Source organism: Coregonus lavaretus, assembly GCF_964263955.1.
Source record: "Coregonus lavaretus genome assembly, chromosome: 7".
In the NCBI taxonomy this organism is placed as follows: domain Eukaryota; kingdom Metazoa; phylum Chordata; class Actinopteri; order Salmoniformes; family Salmonidae; genus Coregonus; species Coregonus lavaretus.
Window position 1 is genome coordinate 50,837,584 of NC_139994.1, and position 23,493 is coordinate 50,861,076.

Here is a 23,493-nt window from a genome sequence, read left to right on the forward strand (position 1 = left end):
TCTATTTTCTTCCTCTCTCCCTCCCCCCTTCTACTTCCTCTCTCCTTCCCTCCCCTCTCTTTTCTTCCTCTCTCCCTCCCTCCCCTCCCTTCTACTTCCTCTCTCCCTCCCCTCTCTTCTCCTTCCACCCCCCCCACCCTTCTACTTCCACCCTCCCTCCCCCCCACCTTCTTCCTCTCACCCCTCCCTCCCCTCCCTTCTACTCCTCTCCTCCCTCCCTCCACTCTCCTTTCTTCCTCTCTCCCTCCCTCCCCTCTCTTTTCTTCCTCTCTCCCTCCCTCCCCTCACTTTCTTACCTCCCCCCCCCTCCCCCCTTCTACTTCCTCTCTCCCTCCCTCCCTCTCTTTTCTTCCTCTCTCCCTTCCTCCCCTCCTTCTACTTCCTCTCTCCCTCCCCCCTCCCTTCTACATCCTCTCTCCCACCCCTCTAATTCTTCCTCACTCCCACCCTCCCCCCTACTACTTCCTCTCTCCTTCCTCCCCTCTCTTTCTTCCTCTCTCCCTCCCTCCCCTCCCTTCTACTTCCTCTCGTCCCTCCCTCTCTTTTCTTCCTCTCTCCCTCCCTCCCCTCCCTTCTACTTCCTCTCTCCCTCCCTCCCCTCTCCTTTCTTCCTCTCACCCTCCCTCCCCTCCCTTCTACTTCCTCTCTCTCTCCCACCCTCCACTCTCCTTTCTTCCTCTCTCCCTCCCTCCCCTCTCTTTTCTTCCTCTCTCCCTCCCTCCCCTCCCTTCTACTTCCTTTCTCCCTCCCTCCCCTCTCTTTTCTTCCTCTCTCCCTCCCTCCCCTCCCTTCTACTTCCTCTCTCCCTCCCCTCCCTTCTACTTCCTCTCTCCCTCCCTCCCCTCTATTTTCTTCCTCTCTCCCTCCCCCCTTCTACTTCCTCTCTCCTTCCCTCCCCTCTCTTTTCTTCCTCTCTCCCTCCCTCCCCTCCCTTCTACTTCCTCTCTCCCTCCCCTCTCTTTCTTCCTCTCTCCCTCCCCTCCCTTCTACTTCCTCTCTCCCTCCCTCCCCTCTCCTTTCTTCCTCTCTCCCTCCCTCCCCTCCCTTCTACTTCCTCTCTCCCTCCCTCCACTCTCCTTTCTTCCTCTCTCCCTCCCTCCCCTCTCTTTTCTTCCTCTCTCCCTCCCTCCCCTCCCTTCTACTTCCTTTCTCCCTCCCTCCCCTCTCTTTTCTTCCTCTCCCCCCCTCCCCCCTTCTACTTCCTCTCTCCCTCCCCCTCCCTTCTACTTCCTCTCTCCCTCCCCTCCCTTCTACTTCCTCTCTCCCTCCCTCCCCTCTATTTTCTTCCTCTCTCCCTCCCCCCTTCTACTTCCTCTCTCCTTCCCTCCCCTCTCTTTTCTTCCTCTCTCCTCCCTCCCCTCCCTTCTACTTCCTCTCTCCCTCCCCTCTCTTTTCTTCCTCTCTCCCTCCCCTCCCTTCTACTTCCTCCCTCCCTCCCTCCCCTCTCCTTTCTTCCTCTCTCCCTCCCTCCCCTCCCTTCTACTTCCTCTCTCCCTCCCTCCACTCTCCTTCTTCCTCTCTCCCTCCCTCCCCTCTCTTTTCTTCCTCTCTCCCTCCCTCCCCTCTCTTTTCTTCCTCCCCCCCCCTCCCCCCTTCTACTTCCTCTCTCCCTCCCTCCCCTCTCTTTTCTTCCTCTCTCCCTTCCTCCCCTCCCTTCTACTTCCTCTCTCCCTCCCCCCTCCCTTCTACTTCCTCTCTCCCTCCCCTCTATTTTCTTCCTCTCTCCCTCCCTCCCCCCTTCTACTTCCTCTCTCCTTCCCTCCCCTCTCTTTTCTTCCTCTCTCCCTCCCTCCCCTCCCTTCTACTTCCTCTCTCCCTCCCCTCTCTTTTCTTCCTCTCTCCCTCCCTCCCCTCCCTTCTACTTCCTCTCTCCCTCCCTCCCCTCTCCTTTCTTCCTCTCTCCCTCCCTCCCCTCCCTTCTACTTCCTCTCTCTCTCCCTCCCTCCACTCTCCTTTCTTCCTCTCTCCCTCCCTCCCCTCTCTTTTCTTCCTCTCTCCCTCCCTCCCCTCCCTTCTACTTCCTTTCTCCCTCCCTCCCCTCTCTTTTCTTCCTCTCTCCCTCCCTCCCCTCCCTTCTACTTCCTCTCTCCCTCCCCTCCCTTCTACTTCCTCTCTCCCTCCCTCCCCTCTATTTTCTTCCTCTCTCCCTCCCCCCTTCTACTTCCTCTCTCCTTCCCTCCCCTCTCTTTTCTTCCTCTCTCCCTCCCTCCCCTCCCTTCTACTTCCTCTCTCCCTCCCCTCTCTTTTCTTCCTCTCTCCCTCCCCTCCCTTCTACTTCCTCTCTCCCTCCCTCCCCTCTCCTTTCTTCCTCTCTCCCTCCCTCCCCTCCCTTCTACTTCCTCTCTCCCTCCCTCCACTCTCCTTTCTTCCTCTCTCCCTCCCTCCCCTCTCTTTTCTTCCTCTCTCCCTCCCTCCCCTCCCTTCTACTTCCTTTCTCCCTCCCTCCCCTCTCTTTTCTTCCTCTCCCCCCCTCCCCCCTTCTACTTCCTCTCTCCCTCCCTCCCCTCTTTTCTTCCTCTCTCCCTCCCTCCCCCCTCTCTCTCCCTCCCTCCCCTCCCTTCTACTTCCTCTCTCCGTCCCTCCCCTCTCTTTTCTTTCTCTCTCCCTCCCTCCCCTCCCTTCTACTTCCTCTCTCCCTCCCCTCTCTTTTCTTCCTCTCTCTCCCTCCCTCCCCTCTCTTTTCTTCCTCTCTCCCTCCCCTCTCTTTTCTTCCTCTCTCCCTCCCTCCCCTCCCTTCTACTTCCTCTCTCCCTCCCTCCCCTCTCCTTTCTTCCTCTCTCCCTCCCTCCCCTCTCCTTTCTTTCTCCCTCCCTCCCCTCCCTTCTACTTCCTCTTTCCCTCCCTCCCCTCTCTTTTCTTCCTCTCTCCCTCCCCTCCCTTCTACTTCCTCTCTCCCTCCCTCCCCTTCTACTTCCTCTTTCCCTCCCTCCCCTCTCTTCCTCTCTCCATCCCTCCCCTCCCTTCTACTTCCTCTCTCCCTCCCTCCCCTCTCTTTTCTTCCTCTCTCACTCCCTCCCCTCTCTTTTCTTCCTCTCTCTCTCCCTCCCTCCCCTCTCTTTCCTCTCTCTCTCCCTCCCTCCCCTCTCTTTTCTTCCTCTCTCCCTCCCTCCCCTCTCTTTTCTTCCTCTCTCCCTCCCTCCCCCCTTCTACTTCCTCTCTCCTTCCCTCCCCTCTCTTTTCTTCCTCTCTCCCTCCCTCCCCTCCCTTCTACTTCCTCTCTCCCTCCCCTCTCTTTTCTTCCTCTCTCCCTCCCCTCCCTTCTACTTCCTCTCTCCCTCCCCCCTCCCTTCTACTTCCTCTCTCCCTCCCCTCCCTTCTACTTCCTCTCTCCCTCCCTCCCCTCTATTTTCTTCCTCTCTCCCTCCTTCCCCTCCCTTCTACTTCCTCTCTCCCTCCTCTCTCTTTTCTTCCTCTCTCCCTCCCCTCCCTTCTACTTCCTCTCTCCCTCCCTCCCCTCCCTTCTGCTTCCTCTCTCTCTCCCTCCCCTCTCTTTTCTTTCTCTCTCCCTCCCTCCCCTCCCTTCTACTTCCTCTCTCCCTCCCTCCCCTCTCTTTTCTTCCTCTCTCCCCCCCTAATCAATCTTCCCCTTCATCCTCCCTCTTATCTCTTCCTCTTTAGTCTGTGTGTGTGCATCTGTGCGGGCGTATTTGTATGAGTGAATATATGTGTGTCCGTGTGTGTTCTGCGCATAAGTGTCCTGTGTGTGTGTGTGTGTGTGTGTGTGTGTGTGTGTTCGACTGCATTTCAGGAAGTAGATGGAGATAAATGTGATGTATGGCTTTGTGTCTTAGCCTCTCTGCCTTCATTGTATGTATCTCTGGATATAGAGACAGACATTATGGAATTAGACAGATAGCTGACTAATGTCCACTTCATCTTCTACTCACATACTTTTCCATCGTTTTCTGTCAATTTTTGCCCATTTCTCAGGCTGCCATAGGCCAAGGCTGCGTCCAAAATGTCCCCTATCTATGTCCTATGGCACCCTATTTCCTAGTGCACTATAAGTGATTATGGTGCCATTTAGGGCATATCCCAAGAGACGTATACTGTGTTCATTGGCTAGCTGTCATCTCTCTTCAGCCAATGCAATGTCAGTAGAGAAATATTGTCCCAGTTGGTGAGCCATTGTAACTTACTTAGTGGTCTAAGTGACAGCAAGAGTTGGAGCTGTTGTACGTAGTGACAGGGCTCCATTTCATTGGACCTGGTTGCTTTTTCCTCTTCTTATTACTAACCATTCATAACACATTAATAGATGTCTAATAAGCTACAGACCATTAATTTATCAACACCAAATAAATCAGTTTCATTCATTAGCATTATCGATTTCCTTAAAAGCAGGCGTTGTCGGAGCTGCGGTGAGAAAATAGTTTGTTTTAAAGAGTGTCACCACGCCCATCTCTATATGAATGATGAGGAAGTCTTTCACAGCCAGATATGATTTATGGTCCCGCTAAATATGTCCATTAGTGAGTGGGCTCTCCCTGCCTCCCTCCCCATTACTCTTACTCACACAGGGCCACCAAGAGCAGACATGGTCATTTGATGCAATTTAAATGCAGACCTATCGTGAATATGTGAAAATGTGATGGAAGATACACATGGAGCTTTTTATGCCTCCCGTGTGTGTGTGTGTGTGTGTGTGTATTTCTCTTGAACGCTCTAACTGCTCTGTAGATGTTTGTTATTTGGCGTGATAGGAACAGCAAAGGGAGATGTTGCAGCTTAACAGACATCCGCTTCTGGTACAGTAAAGATACCGACTACATCCCAAATGGCACCCTATTCCCTACGTAGTGCATTACCTTTGACCAGGGCTCATAGGGCTCTGGTCAAAAGTAGTGCAACATATAGGGCATAGTGTGCCATTTGGGACACATCGAAAGTTGTGTGGAGGTAAGAAGAGGTAACTTGTTATTACTAGTATTATTATTATTATTATATTAGTGGTATTATTATTATAATATTAGTGGTATTATTATATTAGTATTATTTTTATTTTATTAGTGTTATTAATTAGGTACCTTCTGTCTGGGTGTTTGCCATGGATGCAATAAACGTTGCAGTGTGAAATATTAACGCTACACTCTTAGAAAAAAACCTGCTATCTAGAACCTTAAAGGGTCCTTCGGTTGTCCCCATAGGAGAACCTTTTTGGTTCCGGGTAAAACCCTTTTGGGTTCCATGTAGAACCAAAAAGGGAAAGCCGAAGAACCCTTTTTTTCTAAGAGTGTAGTAATATCCTCTGTGGGTGGGTGTGTTAATAGCCGTAGGTTGGAGCAAAGACAATATTAGCTGCAGTAGGTGGAAACACGATGACTGGATTAACTAGAGAGGAGAATGAATCCGGAATCTAAGCCAAACTATTGCAATTTGAGTTATTTGAGCTATTTGACCAGAGTGTCTCAGCAGACAGACAGGCTTATTTTCTTAAGAACTGTCTCACCTCAGCGCTTCATTGACGTTTGGCGTGACGCGTGCTCCTCTTTTGTTGTGAGTGTGAATCTCTCCTAATGAAATAACCGTGTCATTCCACGCTACCCCGCCACCACCACGCTATTCCCACAATCCCTCCCTCCTTCTCTCTACCTCTTACTCTCTCTCTCCCTTTTGCATCTCTATCTCTCACTTCCTTCTCTTCTCTCTCTCTTGATCTTTTGTCTCTTGCTACATTACGTGACCAAAGGTATGTGGACACCTGCTCGTCGAACATCTCATTCCAAAATCATGGGCATTAATATGGAGTTGGTCCCCCCCTTTGCTGCAATAACAGCCTCCACTCTTTTGGGAAGGCTTTCCACTAGATGTTGGAACATTGCTGCTGGGACTTGCTTCCATTCAGCCACAAGAGCATTAGTGAGGTCGGGCACAGATGTTGGGCGATTAGGCCTGGCTCGCAGTCGGCATTCCAATTCATCCCAAAGATATTTTGATGGGGTTGAGGAAGGGCTCTGTGCAGGCCAGTCAAGTTCTTCCACACCAATCTCGACAAGCCATTTTTGTATGGATCTCGCTTTGTGCCTGGGGGCATTGTCATACTGAAACAGGAAAGGGCCTTCCCCAAACTGTTGCCACAAAGTTGGAAGCACAGAATGGTCTAGAATGTCATTGTATGCTGTAGCGTTAAGATTTCCCTTCACTGGAACTTAGGGGCCTAGCCGAACCATGAAAAACAGCCCCAGACCATTATTCCTCCCGCACCAAACTTTACAGTTGGCACTATGCATTGGGGCAGGTAATGTTCTCCTGGCATCCGCCAAACCCAGATTTGTCCTTCAGACTGCCAGATGGTGAAGCATGATTCATCACTCCAGAGAACGCGTTTCAACTGCTCCAGAGTCCAATGGCGGCGAGCTTTACACCACTCCAGGTGACGCTTGGCATTGCGCATTGTGATCTTAGGCTTGTGTCCAGCTGCTCGGCCACGGAAACCCCTTTCATGAAGCTCCCAACGAACAGTTATTGTGCTGACGTTGCTTCCAGAGGCAGTTTGGAACTCGGTAGTGAGTGTTACAACTGAGGACACACGATTCTTACGCACTTCAGCACTCGGTGGTCCCGTTCTGTGAGCTTGTGTGGCCTATCACTTGTTGATCCTAGACGTTTCCACTTCACAATAACAGCACTTACAGCAGGGCAGAAATTTGACGAACTGACTTGTTGGAAAGGTGGCATCCTATGACGGTGCCACGTTGAATGTCACTGAGCTCTTTAGTAAGGCCATTCTACTGCCAATGTTTGTCTATGGAGATTGCATGGCTGTGTGCTCGATTTTATACACCTGTCAGCAACGGGTGTGGCTGAAATAACCGAATCCACTAATATGAAGTGGTGTTCACATACATCTCTCTCTTTCCTCTCACTTTTTTTTTTTTTTTTTAAATCTCCCTCTATCTTGCTCTTTCCCTCTTTCTTTTTTCACTCTCTCTTTCAGCAGAAAAAAGTAATGACTTGGTATCCCCTGCTGATTGGTTGATGTATATGGCATTATTGAGTATGATCTAAACCACATAACTCACTAAGCCTCCACTGACTGACTGGGGAGGAAGAGAGGGAGAGAGGGAGAGAGAGATTATTATCTACTTCACTTGCTTTGGCAATGTTAACATATGTTTCCCATGCCAATAAAGCCCTTACATTTAATTGAGAGAGGGAGAGAGAGAGAGAGAGAGAGAGAGAGAGAGAGAGAGAGAGAAAGACTGCTAGAGAAGAGACTAGAAGGAAGAGATGGAGAGTAGAGAGAAAGAGTTAGAGGGAGAAACATTGCAAGTGAGGTCCCGTGTGGCTCAGTTGATAGAGCATGGTGCTTGCAATGCCAGGGTTGTGGGTTCGATTCCTACGGGGGACCAGTACGAAAAAGTACACACATGTATGCACTCACTACTGTAAGTCGCTATGGGTAACAGTGTCTGCTAAATGACTGACTAAAATGTAAATGTAAAAAATGCCCCACGTAGAGTGAGGTCCCACTGTGGGCATCTGTCTGTGTGTGATGACAGATGTGTGTGTGTGATGGCTCCAGTCTTTGGCATGTCTGCCTCACCCCTCTGCCCCCTGCCAACCCCATTCCTTAAGATGTGTCCCTCACTGCCATTCTCTGGGATGAGGCCTGCCAGCACTCATATGTCCATCTCAGACCTCTCAGTTCCTACACACAGTCCTCAGACATGAAAAGAAACCAATGGGAATGGGTCAAGATGTCATTAGGTGGGAGTCACTGGGGAATATTGGGACTTAAATAGGTGAGTTTAATTAACATGTTTGGTACAGTCTCTCACAAGGAGTTGTTTTAGAAAAGATTAGGGGCTAAACATAACCCTGACTCTCTGTCCCCTCCACTCCTCTCATTCTCTCACTCCTCCTCCCCTATTTTGTGTGATTGTGGGTGGCTTCTCATCCGCTCACGACTCTAGTGTCCGCTTGGCTTGTCTTGTTCCCCCTTGCTTCACATCCAGAATATTAAAAAGTCCTGTCCAGCCCTGAGGGCCCTAACCCTGGATCGATGGCTCTCTCTATCAGGCTCCGGTGATGGCTGGGGCTTGGGATGGGCTGGGTGGGACTGTCTGTGTGTGCATGTGAGATGGTGTGTGTGCTGGTGGTGGAATTATAGAGTGTTAGTGCCACTGCAGTGTTTAGCATACGGAACCAGGGAGGGTCAGTCTGACAGCTCGTCCAGCCCAGGCAGGAGGCACTCAGGAGGGGGAAGCTCTCCTCGGATCGCCCATGCCCTCTCCAGAACCCCCAGACGTCCTGATGAACACAGCCCAGTCTAATTGACATGATCCCCCGGCTCCACAGCAGATACTGCTGCGGATACTGCTGCTTTTAACCTTGACTGGAGGGCGAGTGTGTGTGTGTTTTTGTGTCTGTGTATGCGTGTGTGATGTTACTATAAAAAAAAATGTGAAGTGTGAAGAATACTCCAGTCCAGAATGGAGATTACAGATTACAACCAAATTGTTGAACTCTAACCCTGTATGTCTGATATTTGACCACCCCCATTATCTATTTGTCGTTACTGGGAACCAAAAAGGGTTGTCCTATGGGGACAGCCGAAGAACCCTTTTTCCTAAGAGTGTATCCTCATGGATATTTGATGTTGCTCCTTATATCTTGATTGTGGCGCTTAACTATTCTGACATTCCCTGTCATACAGTATTTCCCTGCTCTTTGTAGGTCTAAAGTAAAGGATTATCTCTGTTGTGTATAATATTGAGTTGCACCCCCCACAGAGATGCTGGCCCAAGTTGACTCCAATGGTTCCCACTGTTGTTTCAAGTTGTATGGACGTCCTTTGGGTGGTGATCCATTCTTGATACACACGGGAAACTGTTGAGCGTGAAAAACCCAGCTGCGCCTGGCACCTACTACCATGCCCCGTTCAAAGGCACTTAAATATTTTGTCTTGCCAATTCACGCTCTGAATGGCACACATACACAATCCATGTCTCAAAATTCCTTCTTTAACCTGTCTCTTCCCCTTCATCTATACTGATTGAAGTGGATTTAACAAGTGACATCAATAAGGGGTCATAGCTTTCACCTGGATTCACCTGTCAGCTTTTCTTAATGTTTTGTACACTCAGTGTATACCTCAGTGTTAGCTAGCTGGGATGCTACATAAGATGCAACACACTTCTTGTCATACAGTATTTCCCTGCTCTTTGGAGGTCTAAATTGTAATACTCTGTTGTGTGGAGGCAGAAAACAGAAAACAACAACTGCTGTCCTATAGCATTAGCTAGCACGCTAGCTCTCAACAGGTTACATAATTCTCTCTAAATAGCACATCTGTCCCGTAGCATTAGCTAGCACGCTAGCTGTCAACAGGAAGCTACACAAGATGTTACATATTGTTTCCCTGCTCATATGAGGTCTTAAGTGAAGGATTATCTCAATTGTGGGCAGGGCCGTACCCAGGGTTTGAGTTTTAGTGAGGTCCGGAATAACTTTTTGAAAGTTTACTGGATTTCTATACAATTAAAACACTTAAAAATGCTATTTGGAGAACAGCAAAAACAAGCAACAATGACCCTAGCCATTATCACATTGGCTGCTGTAGGTTCATTCAGTCGATCTACAAACACAAAACCTATTAGATATACAGTACAATTGTAATGTTATACCCCTGAAAGGGGGGAAATATGAGAAATGATTCACACTGACATGTAGCATCAGCGATAGTTCAGTCAGTCAGTTGTAATGATGAATTGCATAAAATCCTCAACTCTACATAGATGCAGTGCATTCAGAAAACTGAAATATCACATTTACATAAGTATTCAGACCCTTTACTGAGTACTTTGTTGAAGCAACTTTGGCAGCAATTACAGCCTCAAGTCTTCTTGGGTATGACGCTACAAGCATGGCACACCTGTATTTGGGGAGTTTCTCCCATTCTTCTCTGCAGATCCTCTCAAGCTCTGTCAGGTTGGTTGGGGAGCATAGCTATTTTCAGGTTTCTCCAGAGATGTTCGATCGGGTTCAAGTCCGAGCTCTGGCTAGGCCACTCAAGGACATTCAGAGACTTGTCCCGAAGGCACTCCTGCGTGGTCTTGGCTGTGTGCTTAGGTTCATTGTCCTGTTGGAAGGTGAACCTTCGCCCCAGTCTGAGGTCCTGAGCGCTCTGGAGCAGGTTTTCATCAATGATCTCTCTGTACTTTGTTCCGTTCATCTTTCGCTCGATCCAGACTATTCTCCCAGTCCCTGCTGCTGAAAAACATACCCACAGCATGACGCTGCCACCACTATGCTTCAACATAGGGATGGTATTGGCCAGGTGATGAGCGGTGCCTGGTTTCCTCCAGACGTGATGCTTGGCATTCAGGCCAAAGAGTTAAATCTTGGTTTCATCAGACCAGATAATCTTGTTTCTCATTGTCTGAGAGTCCTTTAGGTGCCTTTTGGCAAACTCCAAGTGGGCTGTCATGTGCCTTTTACTGAGGAGTGGCTTCCGTCTGGCCACTCTACCATAAAGGCCTGATTGGTGGAGTGCTGCAGAGATGGTTGTCCTTCTGGAAGGTTCTCCCATCTCCACAGAGGAACTCTAGAGCTCTGTCAGAGTGACCATTGGGTTCTTGGTCATCTCCCTGACCAAGGTCCTTCTCCCCCGATTGCTCAGTTTGGCCGGGCGGCCAGCTCTAGGAAGAGTCTTGGTGGTTCCAAACTACTTCCATTTAAGAATGATGGAGGCCAATGTGTTCTTGGGGATCTGGTACCCTTCCCCAGATCTGTGCCTCGACACAATCCTGTCTCGGAGCTCTACGGACAATTCCTTTGACCTCATGGCTTGTTTTTTTCTCTGACATGCACTGTCAACTGTGGGACCTTATACAGACAGGTGTGTCCCTTTCCAATCAATTGAATTTACCACAGGTGGACTCCAATCAAGTTGTAGAAACATGTCAAGGATGATCAATGGAACAGGATGCACCTGAGCTCAATTTTGAGTCTCATAGCAAAGGGTCTGAATACTTATGTATGTAAATACATTTGCAAAAAATATATAAAACCTGTTTTCGCTTTGTCTTAATGGGGTATTGTGTGTAGATTGCTAAGGATTTTTTATTTATTTAATCCATTTTAGAATAAGGCTGTAACGTAACAAAATGTGGAAAAATTGAAGGGGTCTGAATACTTTCCGAATGCACTGTATCTCTTTTCTCAAATTACATAGCGTTCACGTTTGTATTCCTAGGCATTACTAATCAAGCTCCACACAAACAGACATCAGTGGAACACAGATGATCCTATTACCACATTCAAAAGAATTATTCGAATATTACTTACGATTCTGTATTCATATCAGTGATGTAGTGGTAAAAAAGGTGGGTAATGGATAAGACGAACAACCACCGATATAAACGAAATATATTTTGCATTTTGATGCAGGCCTATGAGGAAGATCGGCCATCTTGAGATGTTCATATTGAAACATATCTTTCTTTTTTTGTTCCTAACTTGTTTGATAAGGTTAGTACAGATTTTCTCAGGGGACCCCACACAGTTTTTTTTTGTTTGGGGGATGTCTGTAGACACGGCAGGAGTCGCGGGATGGTTTAGAAATTGGCTTTTGTCTGGCATCTCGAAAACAACCTGTCAGCAGTGTCTCTAGTTTTTCATGCTTCTCTAGTGAGCCGACTCTGAGCTGGTGGTTCGTTTCACGTCTCAGGCCCTCGGCCTGTGCTGCCACGAGAGGGCGGAGTTAGCCGTTTGAGAGAGTGGTGAATGTGCTGCTAAAAAGGCGAATCCGGGAGGCAAATCCGGGGGACGCAGGCGAACAGAACAAACAAACCACAGTTCATGATTCTAGAAGCAGGCGCGATTAGAACTCAGATCAAGAATATAAGCGTTCTGAGCTTTGATCAACGCTGGGAGCAATATTTAGACGTTGACCCATAGTTGATTTTCTTTACTGTGTACAAAATATATATTTTTTATATTTCAAAAAAAAATTCTAATTAGAAAATATTACAGAGGTCCGGACCTCAGTGTCCTCATATGTAGTTACGGCCATGGTTGTGGGGAAGGGTAAACAACTGCTGTTGTCCCGTAGCGTTAGCTAGCACGCTAGCTGTCAACCAGAAGCTACTACACACAACAAGAGCCTGCAAATGTAGCAGATAAACTCTGTTCACCTGGAGATAAAAATCCCAGCTAGCTCTACAAACAACTTTTCTGCCTCAGAACATACTCTGTAAACAACAAAACAGAGTGCCACAGTAGATGGAAGACGGGGTCCAGTGTCATAAAATGTTTAGTACCTCAGCAAAGTTGTTCTTGTTTGTGTTTTTGTCTTTCGCTCTCCTCCTATCTCTCTCTCACTCCTCTGCCTTATCGCAAACAGAGCAGTACGGTCTCACATGCTATTAATTTTTAATGAAGTGTTTCCCGTGCTAGGCAGTAGGCAGACACACACCATACCTCCCTCACCGTAGACAGTGTCCCTTTTTAAGCAGGCACCAAGGTCCCATCAATAGAGAAGGCCACTGTGGACACAGACGCTGCCTTTCAGCGTAAATAGCAGGGCTCTCATGCATTAGGAACACATGCATTCTCACCCTCAGTAACTGTTTGCTCACCAGTAAAAAGGGAGGACCATACACTGTGATAAACATGCAGTCTGTTCCAAAATGTGTCCATGATTTAAAAAAAAACACCTTTAGGTCTTCAAAGACCTGATGTTATAATATATTTGGGAGAAAATACATTGCAGTATGTAGATTCTTCCTTTACTGCTGAACATCAACCTTGATATCCACCACCTGCTCAAAGCCATGGCACACACACACAGACACACAGACGTTTGTTCCCAGATGCTGAGTTTGAGTGCAAACACCACTGCCTATATGAGGACAAAAATGAACCCTGTCCTGTCCCCCCGCAGATCCCCAACTGAAAGGCATCGTCACCAGACTCTACAACCGGCATGGCTTCTACCTCCAGATGCTTCCGGATGGCACCATGGACGGCACAAAGGACGAAAGCAGCTCCTTCTGTAAGTATGTCTGTCTGTCTGGCTCACACCTGTCTGTATGTACAGTGCCTTGCAAATGTATTCATCCCCCTGGGCGTTTTTCCTTTTTTGTTGCGTTACAACCTGTAATTTAAATGGATTTTTATTTGGATTTCATGTAATGGACATACACAAAATAGTGGAATGAAAAAAATTACTTGTTTCAAAAAATTCTATAAAATAAATAACGGAAAAGTGGTGCGTGCATATGTATTCACGCCCTTTGCTATGAAGCCCCTAAATAAGATCCGGTGCAACCAATTACCTTCAGAAGTCACATGATTAGTTAAATAAAGTCCACCTGTGTGAAATCTAAGTGTCACATGATCTGTCACATGATCTCAGTATACAGTGAGGGAAAAAAGTATTTGATCCCCTGCTGATTTTGTACATTTGCCCACTGACAAAGAATTGATCAGTCTATAATTTTAATGGTAGGTTTATTTGAACAGTGAGAGACGGAATAACAACAAAAAAATCCAGAAAAACGCATGTCAAAAATGTTATAAATTGATTTGTATTTTAATGAGGGAAATAAGTATTTGACCCCCTCTCAATAAGAAAGATTTCTGGCTCCCAGGTGTCTTTTATACAGGTAACAAGCTGAGATTAGGAGCACACTCTTAAAGGGAATGCTCATAATCTCAGCTTGTTACCTGTATAAAAACACCTGTCCACATAAGCAATCAATCAATCAGATTCCAAACTCTCCACCATGGCCAAGACCAAAGAGCTCTCCAAGGATGTCAGGGACAAGATTGTAGACCTACACAAGGCTGGAATGGGCTACAAGACCATCGCCAAGCAGCTTGGTGAGAAGGTGACAACAGTTGGTGCGATTATTCGCAAATGGAAGAAACACAAAAGAACTGTCAATCTCCCTCGGCCTGGGGCTCCATGCAAGATCTCACCTTGTGGAGTTGCAATGATCATGAGAACGGTGAGGAATCAGCCCAGAACTACACGGGAGGATCTTGTCAATGTTCTCAAGGCAGCTGGGACCATAGTCACCAGGAAAATTGGTAACACACTACGCCGTGAAGGACTGAAATCCTGCAGCGCCCGCAAGGTCCCCCTGCTCAAGAGAGCACATATACAGGGCCGTCTGAAGTTTGCCAATGAACATCTGAATGATTCAGAGGAGAACTGGGTGAAAGTGTTGTGGTCAGATGAGACCAAAATCGAGCTCTTTGGCATCAACTCAACTCGCCGTGTTTGGAGGAGGAGGAATGCTGCCTATGACCCCAAGAACACCATCCCCACCGTCAAACATGGAGGTGGAAACATTATGCTTTGGGGGTGTTTTTCTGCTAAGGGGACAGGACAACTTCACTGCATCAAAGGGACGATGGACGGGGCCATGTACCGTCAAATCTTGGATGAAAACCTCCTTCCCTCAGCCAGGGCATTGAAAATGGGTCGTGGATGGGTATTCCAGCATGACAATGACCCAAAACACACGGCCAAGGCAACAAAGGAGTGGCTCAAGAAGAAGCACATTAAGGTCCTGGAGTGGCCTAGCCAGTCTCCAGACCTTAATCCCATAGACAATCTGTGGAGGGAGCTGAAGGATTTAGTTGCCAAACGTCAGCCTCGAAACCTTAATGACTAAAACCATCTCAGGAGGGAACAAAATCCCTCCTGAGATGTGTGCAAACCTGGTGGCCAACTACAAGAAATGTCTGACCTCTGTGATTGCCAACAAGGGTTTTGCCACCAAGTACTAAGTCATGTTTTGCAGAGGGGTCAAATACTTATTTCAATCATTCAAATGCAAATCAATTTATAACATTTTTGACATGCGTTTTTCTGGATTTTTTTGTTGTTATTCTGTCTCTCACTGTTCAAATAAACCTACCATTAAAATTATAGACTGATCATGTCTTTGTCAGTGGGCAAACGTACAAAATCAGCAGGGGATCAAATACTTTTTACCCCTCACTGTATATGCACCTGTTCTGAAAGGCCCCAGAGTCTGCAACACCACTAAGCAAGGGGCACCACCAAGCAAGCGGCACCATGAAGACCAAGGAGCTCTCCAAACAGTTCAGGGAAAAAGTTGTGGAGAAGTACAGATCAGGGTTGGGTTATAAAAAAATATCCGAAACTTTGAACATCCCACGGAGCACCATTAAATCCATTATTAAAAAATGGAAAGAATATGGCACCACAACAAACCTGCCAAGAGAGGGCCGTTCACCAAAACTCACGGACCAGGCAAGGAGGGCATTAATCAGACAGGCAACAAAGACACCAAAGATTACCCTGAAGGAGCTGCAAAGCTCCACTGTGGAGATTGGAGTATCTGTCCATAGGACCACTTTAAGCCGTACACTCCACGAGCTGGGCTTTACGGAAGAGTGGCCAGAAAAAAGCCATTGCTTAAAGAAAAAAATAAGCAAATATGTTTGGTGTTCGCCAAAAGGCATGTGGGAGACTCCCCAAACATATGGAAGAAGGTACTCTGGTCAGATGAGACTAAAATTGAGCTTTTTGGCCATCAAGGAAAACGCTACGTCTGGCGCAAACCCAACCCCTCTCATCACCCTGAGAACACCATCTTTTTCATCGCCAGGGACTGGGAAACTGGTCAGAAATGAAGGAATGATGGATGGTGTTAAATACAGGGAAAACCTGTTTCAGTCTTCCAGAGATTTGAGACTGGGACGGAGGTTGACCTTCCAGCAGGACAATGACCCTAAGCATACTGCTAAAGCAACACTTGAGTGGTTTAAGGGGAAACATTTAAATGTCTTGGAATGGCCTAGTCAAAGCCCAGACCTCAATCCGATTGAGAATCTGTGGTATGACTTAAAGATTGCTGTACACCAGCAGAACCTATCCAACTTGAAGGAGCTGGAGCAGTTTTGCCTTGAAGAACGGGCAAAAATCCCAGTGGCTAGATGTGCCAAGCTTATAGAGACATACCCCAAGAGACTTGCAGATGTAATTGCTGCAAAAGGTGGCTCTACAAAGTATTGACTTTGGGGGTGAATAGTTATGCACGCTCAAGTTTTCAGTTTTTTGGTTTGTTTCATAATAAAACATAATTTGCATCTTCAAAGTGGTAGGCATTTTGTGTAAATCAAATGATATAAACCCCCCAAAAATCAATTTTAATTCCAGGTTGTAAGGCAGCAAAATAGGAAAAATGCCAAGGGGGGTGAATACTTTCGCAAGCCACTGTATGTCTGTCTCTATAACCCTGCTGTCCTTCTGTAAGTCTCACACCTGTCTGTCTGTCTGTATAACCCTACTGTCCTTCTGTAAGTCTCACACCTGTCTGTCTGTTTGTTTGTCTGTGTTCGCTGTCCCTACAACCTTTCAGTAAGTCTCACACCTGTCTTTCTGTGTCTGACTGTCTGCTCTCCCCCTGTCTGCCCATCTGGTGTGTCATAAAAAAATACACTTTCTCCCTGTTAGCCACATGGCTCTGGTTCCTCACAGATCTTCTCCAAGAGCACGGTAGTCAGACCCTGAGAATAGTCTTCCTGCTGGGTCAATTATCCAGGTGTAGGTTGAACACGCTGATCTTGGGTCGGTTTAGCATTTTCCTCACTAATGGTTAAGGTTTGGATTGGGGGAGGGGAAGCAGATCCTAGATTTGTAAGTAGGGGAAACTTCACTCCCCGGGTAGCATTTTAGTCAGCCCCAGCTCAGTAGTTTTCCTGCTGTGTTAATTACCCACCTCTCCTCCCCAAGTCAGGGCTTTCACCTGGAGGATCACTGACCAGAACATACAGTACCTCCTTCCTCTAGGGCCCTAAATGGGCCCACTGGGCTCTCCTGTACCAGATCATTATAATGTGACATTTGATTATGTTAGGACTTTTATTTTGAAGGAGGATAGGGTTTTCAACCTGGGTGATCACTGAGCATAACATACTCTGGGACCACTGGGCTCTCATACAACAGATCAATAGAACATTATGGGATATCCCCTATGTGTTGATGCCGCACGATACACTACTTTACAGTGAAATACCTTATCGTAAAATACTTTACAGAAAAATGCCTTATCGTAAAATACCTTACAGTGAAACACCTCACTAAAAAAGGTGTAACGATAGCAAAATTTGTAATGAGGAAAGTCATGGTTACTGTAGATCCCAAGGCACTGTGATTATCTAGTGTTATGCAGCATATGCTGTTCGTTTCTCAAAGGGGGGATGTAATGTTGGGGGCCATTACGTAATGCCATGTAACTCTCCAGAGTTTGTACTGAAATATGGAAATATAAAACTCTATAGGCACAGTGGGAATTTTTCGACAGTACGTCTTTTTAGACAGATATAGTTATTGCATAAAAGTTTGTGAATGTAAAATATATTGTACAACTCCCTTTAGCCAGTGTGGATGCTTTTTAGGTAGGTACAGTATACACAGTAAATCACTGCATACCATAACAGGTCCCGGTTGGGGTATTACGTTTATTCAGAGACTAGAGGACAACTGTGAAGTGTTTGTGAGTTACGGTATATTTGATAATTCTATATTATAACTATAATTCTATCAATCCTTACATCAGGCCTACTGTTACTGTGAGGAGAGAGAGAGAGAGAGAGAGAGAGAGAGAGAGAGAGAGAGAGAGAGAGAGAGAGAGAGAGAGAGAGAGAGAGAGAGAGAGAGAGAGAGAGAGAGAGAGAGAGAGAGAGAGAGAGAGAGAGAGAGAGAGAGAGAGAGAGAGAGAGAGAGATCGTTCACTTTTCATTCAAGGCAGATTATTTATTCATTCCCACAGCACGGTAGAATTGTTGAGTGATTGACATCACAATGGCATAATCATCTACCCCACTGCACAGAATATCGAATATGCTAAATTAGTGTTTTGTGTGTGTGTGCATCTGTTTGTGTATGTGTTTGAGCATGTATGTTCGAGGTCTGGAATAGCTCCTTTGTATTTACTGTAGCCCAGAACAGAATTACAGGCCTTCTCCCTATGGAGGGAGCAGAGATTCCACTCATACACAACACAACTATGGTTCTGAGTGGCTGAGGGACCTGCCTAGCTTTCTCTGTCTCGCTACAGTGTACCCTCCTCACCCTCTCTCCCCTTCTCTTTCTCTCTCCATCTGCCTCTCTCTCTCCCATCAGTCCCAGGGTGGGACCCCAACTTGTTCCCTGACCTCTACTAAAAAAGTGTGTGTGGGCACGTGTGTTTACATGCATGCGTGTGTGTGTGTGTGCCTGCGTGCATGTCCATGTGTTTTGTTTGTGTGTGTGTTTGCATGCGTGTGTGTGTGTGTGTAATTATGCACCTCACTGCGGAGTATGCTGAAGCCAGTCAGTAAAGGGCCAAATCAGCAGCAAATTGAGATAAATAATTAAGGAGGACAAGCTGCCTCCCAAATGGCACCATATTCCCATTACTGTACACTACTTTTGACCAGGTTCCATAAGACATAGTGCAGTATGTAGGGAACAGGGTGCCATTATGGAGACACCCACCAGAGTCTGGAGTGTTCTGATGGACCAGGCCTACCAAGGCTTCCCCTGCCCTCCCCTCCAGTCTCTACTAACAGGACACACACGTTTCTTTCACACACATACGCATGCATGCACGTACGCACACACACACTAGACATAACACATTCATTCAATATACACACTCCCACAAACAAATACACAGACAGATCTAGACGTACAGTGAGGGAAAAAAGTATTTGATCCCCTGCTGATTTTGTACGTTTGCCCACTGACAAAGACATGATCAGTCTATAATTTTAATGGTAGGTTTATTTGAACAGTGAGAGACAGAATAACAACAAAAAAATCCAGAAAAATGCATGTCAAAAATGTTATAAATTGATTTGCATTTTAATGAGGGAAATAAGTATTTGACCCTTCTGCAAAACATGACTTAGTACTTGGTGGCAAAACCCTTGTTGGCAATCACAGAGGTCAGACGTTTCTTGTAGTTGGCCACCAGGTTTGCACACATCTCAGGAGGGATTTTTTTCCACTCCTCTTTGCAGATCTTCTCCAAGTCATTAAGGTTTCGAGGCTGACGTATGGCAACTCGAACCTTCAGCTCCCTCCACAGATTTTCTATGGGATTAAGGTCTAGAGACTGGCTAGGCCACTCCAGGACCTTAATGTGCTTCTTCTTGAGCCACTCCTTTTTTTGCCTTGGCCGTGTGTTTTGGGTCATTGCCCTGCTGGAATACCCATCCACGACCCATTTTCAATGCCCTGGCTGAGGGAAGGAGGTTCTCACCCAAGATTTGACGGTACATGGCCCCGTCCATCGTCCCTTTGATGCGGTGAAGTTGTCCTGTCCCCTTAGCAGAAAAACACCCCCAAAGCATAATGTTTCCACCTCCATGTTTGACGGTGGGGATGGTGTTCTTGGGGTCATAGGCAGCATTCCTCCTCCTCCAAACACGGCGAGTTGAGTTGATGGCAAAGAGCTCGATTTTGGTCTCATCTGACCACAACACTTTCACCCAGTTCTCCTCTGAATCCTTCAGATGTTCATTGGCAAACTTCAGACGGGCCTGTATATGTGCTTTCTTGAGCAGGGGGACCTTGCGGGCGATGCAGGATTTCAGTCCTTCACAGCGTAGTGTGTTACCAATTGTTTTCTTGGTGACTATGGTCCCAGCTGCCTTGAGATCATTGACAAGATCCTCCCGTGTAGTTCTGGGCTGATTCCTCACCGTTCTCATGATCATTGCAACTCCACGAGGTGAGATCTTGCATGGAGCCCCAGGCCGAGGGAGATTGACAGGTCTTTTGTGTTTCTTCCATTTGCGAATAATCGCACCAACTGTTGTCACCTTCTCACCAAGCTGCTTGGCGATGGTCTTGTAGCCCATTCCAGCCTTGTGTAGGTCTACAATCTTGTCCCTGACATCCTTGGAGAGCTCTTTGGTCTTGGCCATGGTGGAGAGTTTGGAATCTGATTGATTGATTGCTTCTGTGGACAGGTGTCTTTTATACAGGTAACAAGCTGAGATTAGGAGCACTCCCTTTAAGAGTGTGCTCCTAATCTCAGCTCGTTACCTGTATAAAAGACACCTGGGAGCCAGAAATCTTTCTGATTGAGAGGGGGTCAAATACTTATTTCCCTCATTAAAATGCAAATCAATTTATAACATTTTTGACATGCGTTTTTCTGGATTTTGTTGTTGTTATTCTGTCTCTCACTGTTCAAATAAACCTACCACTAAAATTATAGACTGATCATGTCTTTGTCAGTGGGCAAACGTACAAAATCAGCAGAGGATCAAATACTTTTTTCCCTCACTGTAACATATGTTCAACGAACACACACATACACACACACACAGAAACATTTGACCGTTGGAAGTTGTCAAAGGACACTGGGATGGGATGCATCCCTCCCTCCCTCCCTCACTCTGACAATTAAGTAGAGAGGCTGTTGTTGGCGGAGGCCCCTGGGTGTTTGGCCCCTGGCCAGGCGTATTACACACTGAGGCTGCACCGCCCTGCCAGTTAATTGCTAATTTTACTAACGCCGTCCTGTCAGATCGATCAATGCGGCCCCCGGCATTCAGTCCCCGCCCTGGGAACTTCCACCCCCAGCCCCCTGACACAAGGCCCCAGTCCTGGGCACATAGACCCAGCCCCCAGCCCTGGGCACAAAGCCCCAGCCCTCAGCACATAGACCCAGCCCCCAGCCCTGGGCACATAGACCCAGCCCCCAGCCCTGGGCACATAGACCCAGCCCCCAGCCCTGGGCACATAGACCCATCCCCCGGCCTCAGCCATGGGAACTTTCCCCCAAAGCCCCCTTACGGGTCGGGCCACAGGGACCAGCACACACCCAGGAGGGAAAGGGGGGATGGGGGTATACATCCACCCCCATCACCTATGTCTTGATTCAACCCCTCTGCTCTCATCTGGGGGAGAACGCTTATTTTCTTTCTCTATGACTGTAGAGGTCTGGGGGAAAGGAGGGAACCGAGCAGAGGAACAGAGAGAACAGGGAGAGAGGGGAGGGATGAGAGATGAGAGAAAGAGGAGAGAGAGAGAGGCGAGAGAGGAGGGACTGAGCTGCCAAAGAAGCAGCTGGCGAGCCACTGATGGCCGTTCAATCACTGTCTCCTCCCTCTGGTGGGAGGTACGAGGCTGGCTGCCCCCCCCCCTCCCCCTCCCCCTCTCTCCCCTCTCTCTTTCAGATGGTTATGTAATAGGGGTAATGAGGGAAAAGGGAGGGAGAGATGGATGGAGGGAGGGAGAGTTTGGACTGGGGGAGAGGGGAGAAGAGGGAGACGGGGGAGAGGGGAGAAGAGCAGGAGAGGGGGGAGACAGGGGGAGAGGGGGAGAGGGGAGAAGGTGGGGGAGATGGGATAGATGGGAGGAGACGGGTTGAGGGGGGGAGACAGGTGGAGAGAGGAGGAGGGGTGAGAGGTTGCGAGATAAGTTTACAAGAGGGTGGCTGAGAGAGAAAAACAGATCCAGAGAGTTGCAGAGGAAGACAAGAAAGTGAGATATTGGGTTTGAAAGGGTGGTGTCAATGGATTTTGCCTGCTTTGGAGATCTCCATCCATCCGGAGGAGCAGGGGGAATGGAAATCTCATCAGAAAGCCATAAGGTCCTGTCAGCTTGATTCCCTGAAATGTTATCCCCTCTAATTCCTGCTGCGAAAAACATGTATTAATCTCTCTCAGTTTAGGGATTGGTCCAGGCTGACATCCTCTTTTCAGTCAGCAGAGAGAGAGAGAGAGAGAGAGAGAGAGAGAGAGAGAGAGAGAGAGAGAGAGAGAGAGAGAGAGAGAGAGAGAGAGAGAGAGAGAGAGAGAGAGAGAGAGAGAGAGAGAGAGAGAGAGAGAGAGAGAGAGAGAGAGAGAGAGAGGAGTAAAAAAATGAGATATTAGCTTTGCAGGAGGGAGAATGAAAGACAAGGAGAAGAGGGGATTGAATGAGAGAACTAGAGAGAGGGAAACAACAGCACTAAAGGAATAGTCAGGTTAAATACATACAGAGTGACAGACAGACAGACAGACAGACAGAGGCAGGTACAGTGGGGAGAACAAGTATTTGATACACTGCCGATTTTGCAGGTTTTCCTACTTACAAAGCATGTAGAGGTCTGTAATTTTTATCATAGGTACACTTCAACTGTGAGAGACGGAATCTAAAACCAAAATCCAGAAAATCACATTGTATGATTTTTAAGTAATTAATTTGCATTTTATTGCATGACATAAGTATTTGATCACCTACCAACCAGTAAGAATTCTGGCTCTCACAGACCTGTTAGTTTTTCTTTAAGAAGCCCTCCTGTTCTCCACTCATTACTGTATTAACTGCACCTGTTTGAACTCGTTACCTGTATAAAAGACACCTGTCCACACACTCAATCAAACAGACTCCAACCTCTCCACAATGGCCAAGACCAGAGAGCTGTGTAAGGACATCAGGGATAAAATTGTAGACCTGCACAAGGCTGGGATGGGCTACAGTACAATAGGCAAGCAGCTTGGTGAGAAGGCAACAATTTTTGGCGCAATTATTAGAAAATGGAAGAAGTTCAAGATGACGGTCAATCACCCTCGGTCTGGGGCTCCATGCAAGATCTCACCTCGTGGGGCATCAATGATCATGAGGAAGGTGAGGGATCAGCCCAGAACGACACGGCAGGACCTGGTCAATGACCTGAAGAGAGCTGGGACCACAGTCTCAAAGAAAACCATTAGTAACACACTACGCCGTCATGGATTAAAATCCTGCAGCGAACGCAAGGTCCCCCTGCTCAAGCCAGCGCATGTCCAGGCCCGTCTGAAGTTTGCCAATGACCATCTGGATGATCCAGAGGAGGAATGGGAGAAGGTCATGTGGTCTGATGAGATAAAAACTGAGCTTTTTGGTCTAAACTCCACTCGCTGTGTTTGGAGAAAGAAGAAGGATGAGTACAACCCCAAGAACACCATCCCAAACGTGAAGCATGGAGGTGGAAACATCATTCTTTGGGGATGCTTTTCTGCAAAGGGGACAGGACAACTGCACCGTATTGAGGGGAGGATGGATGGGGCCATGTATTGCGAGATCTTGGCCAACAACCTCCTTCCCTCAGTAAGAGCATTGAAGATGGGTCGTGGCTGGGTCTTCCAGCATGACAACGACCCGAAACACACAGCCAGGGCAACTAAGGAGTGGCTCCGTAAGAAGCATCTCAAGGTCCTGGAGTGGCCTAGCCAGTCTCCAGACCTGAACCCAATAGAAAATCTTTGGAGGGAGCTGAAAATCCGTATTGCCCAGCGACAGCCCCGAAACCTGAAGGATCTGGAGAAGTTCTGTATGGAGGAGTGGGCCAAAATCCCTGCTGCAGTGTGTGCAAACCTGGTCAAGACCTACAGGAAACGTATGATCTCTGTAATTGCAAACAAAGGTTTCTGTACCAAATATTAAGTTCTGCTTTTCTGATGTATCAAATACTTATGTCATGCAATAAAATGTAAATTAATTACTTAAAAATCATACAATGTGATTTTCTGGATTTTTGTTTT

General features: G+C 47.3%; 1 protein-coding gene across 1 annotated transcript in view; it reads left to right on the forward strand.

The window, feature by feature from the left end:
- The window catches only part of fgf11a (fibroblast growth factor 11a), a gene marked incomplete at its 3' end in the record, with an annotated part of 121,024 nt that overhangs the window by 58,202 nt on the left and 39,329 nt on the right, over positions 1–23,493 (forward strand). The window contains exon 2 of the mRNA XM_084164895.1: positions 12,890–13,000. Within this exon, the coding sequence (XP_084021021.1) occupies positions 12,890–13,000 (111 nt within the window). The remainder of the gene's footprint in view (positions 1–12,889; positions 13,001–23,493) is intronic.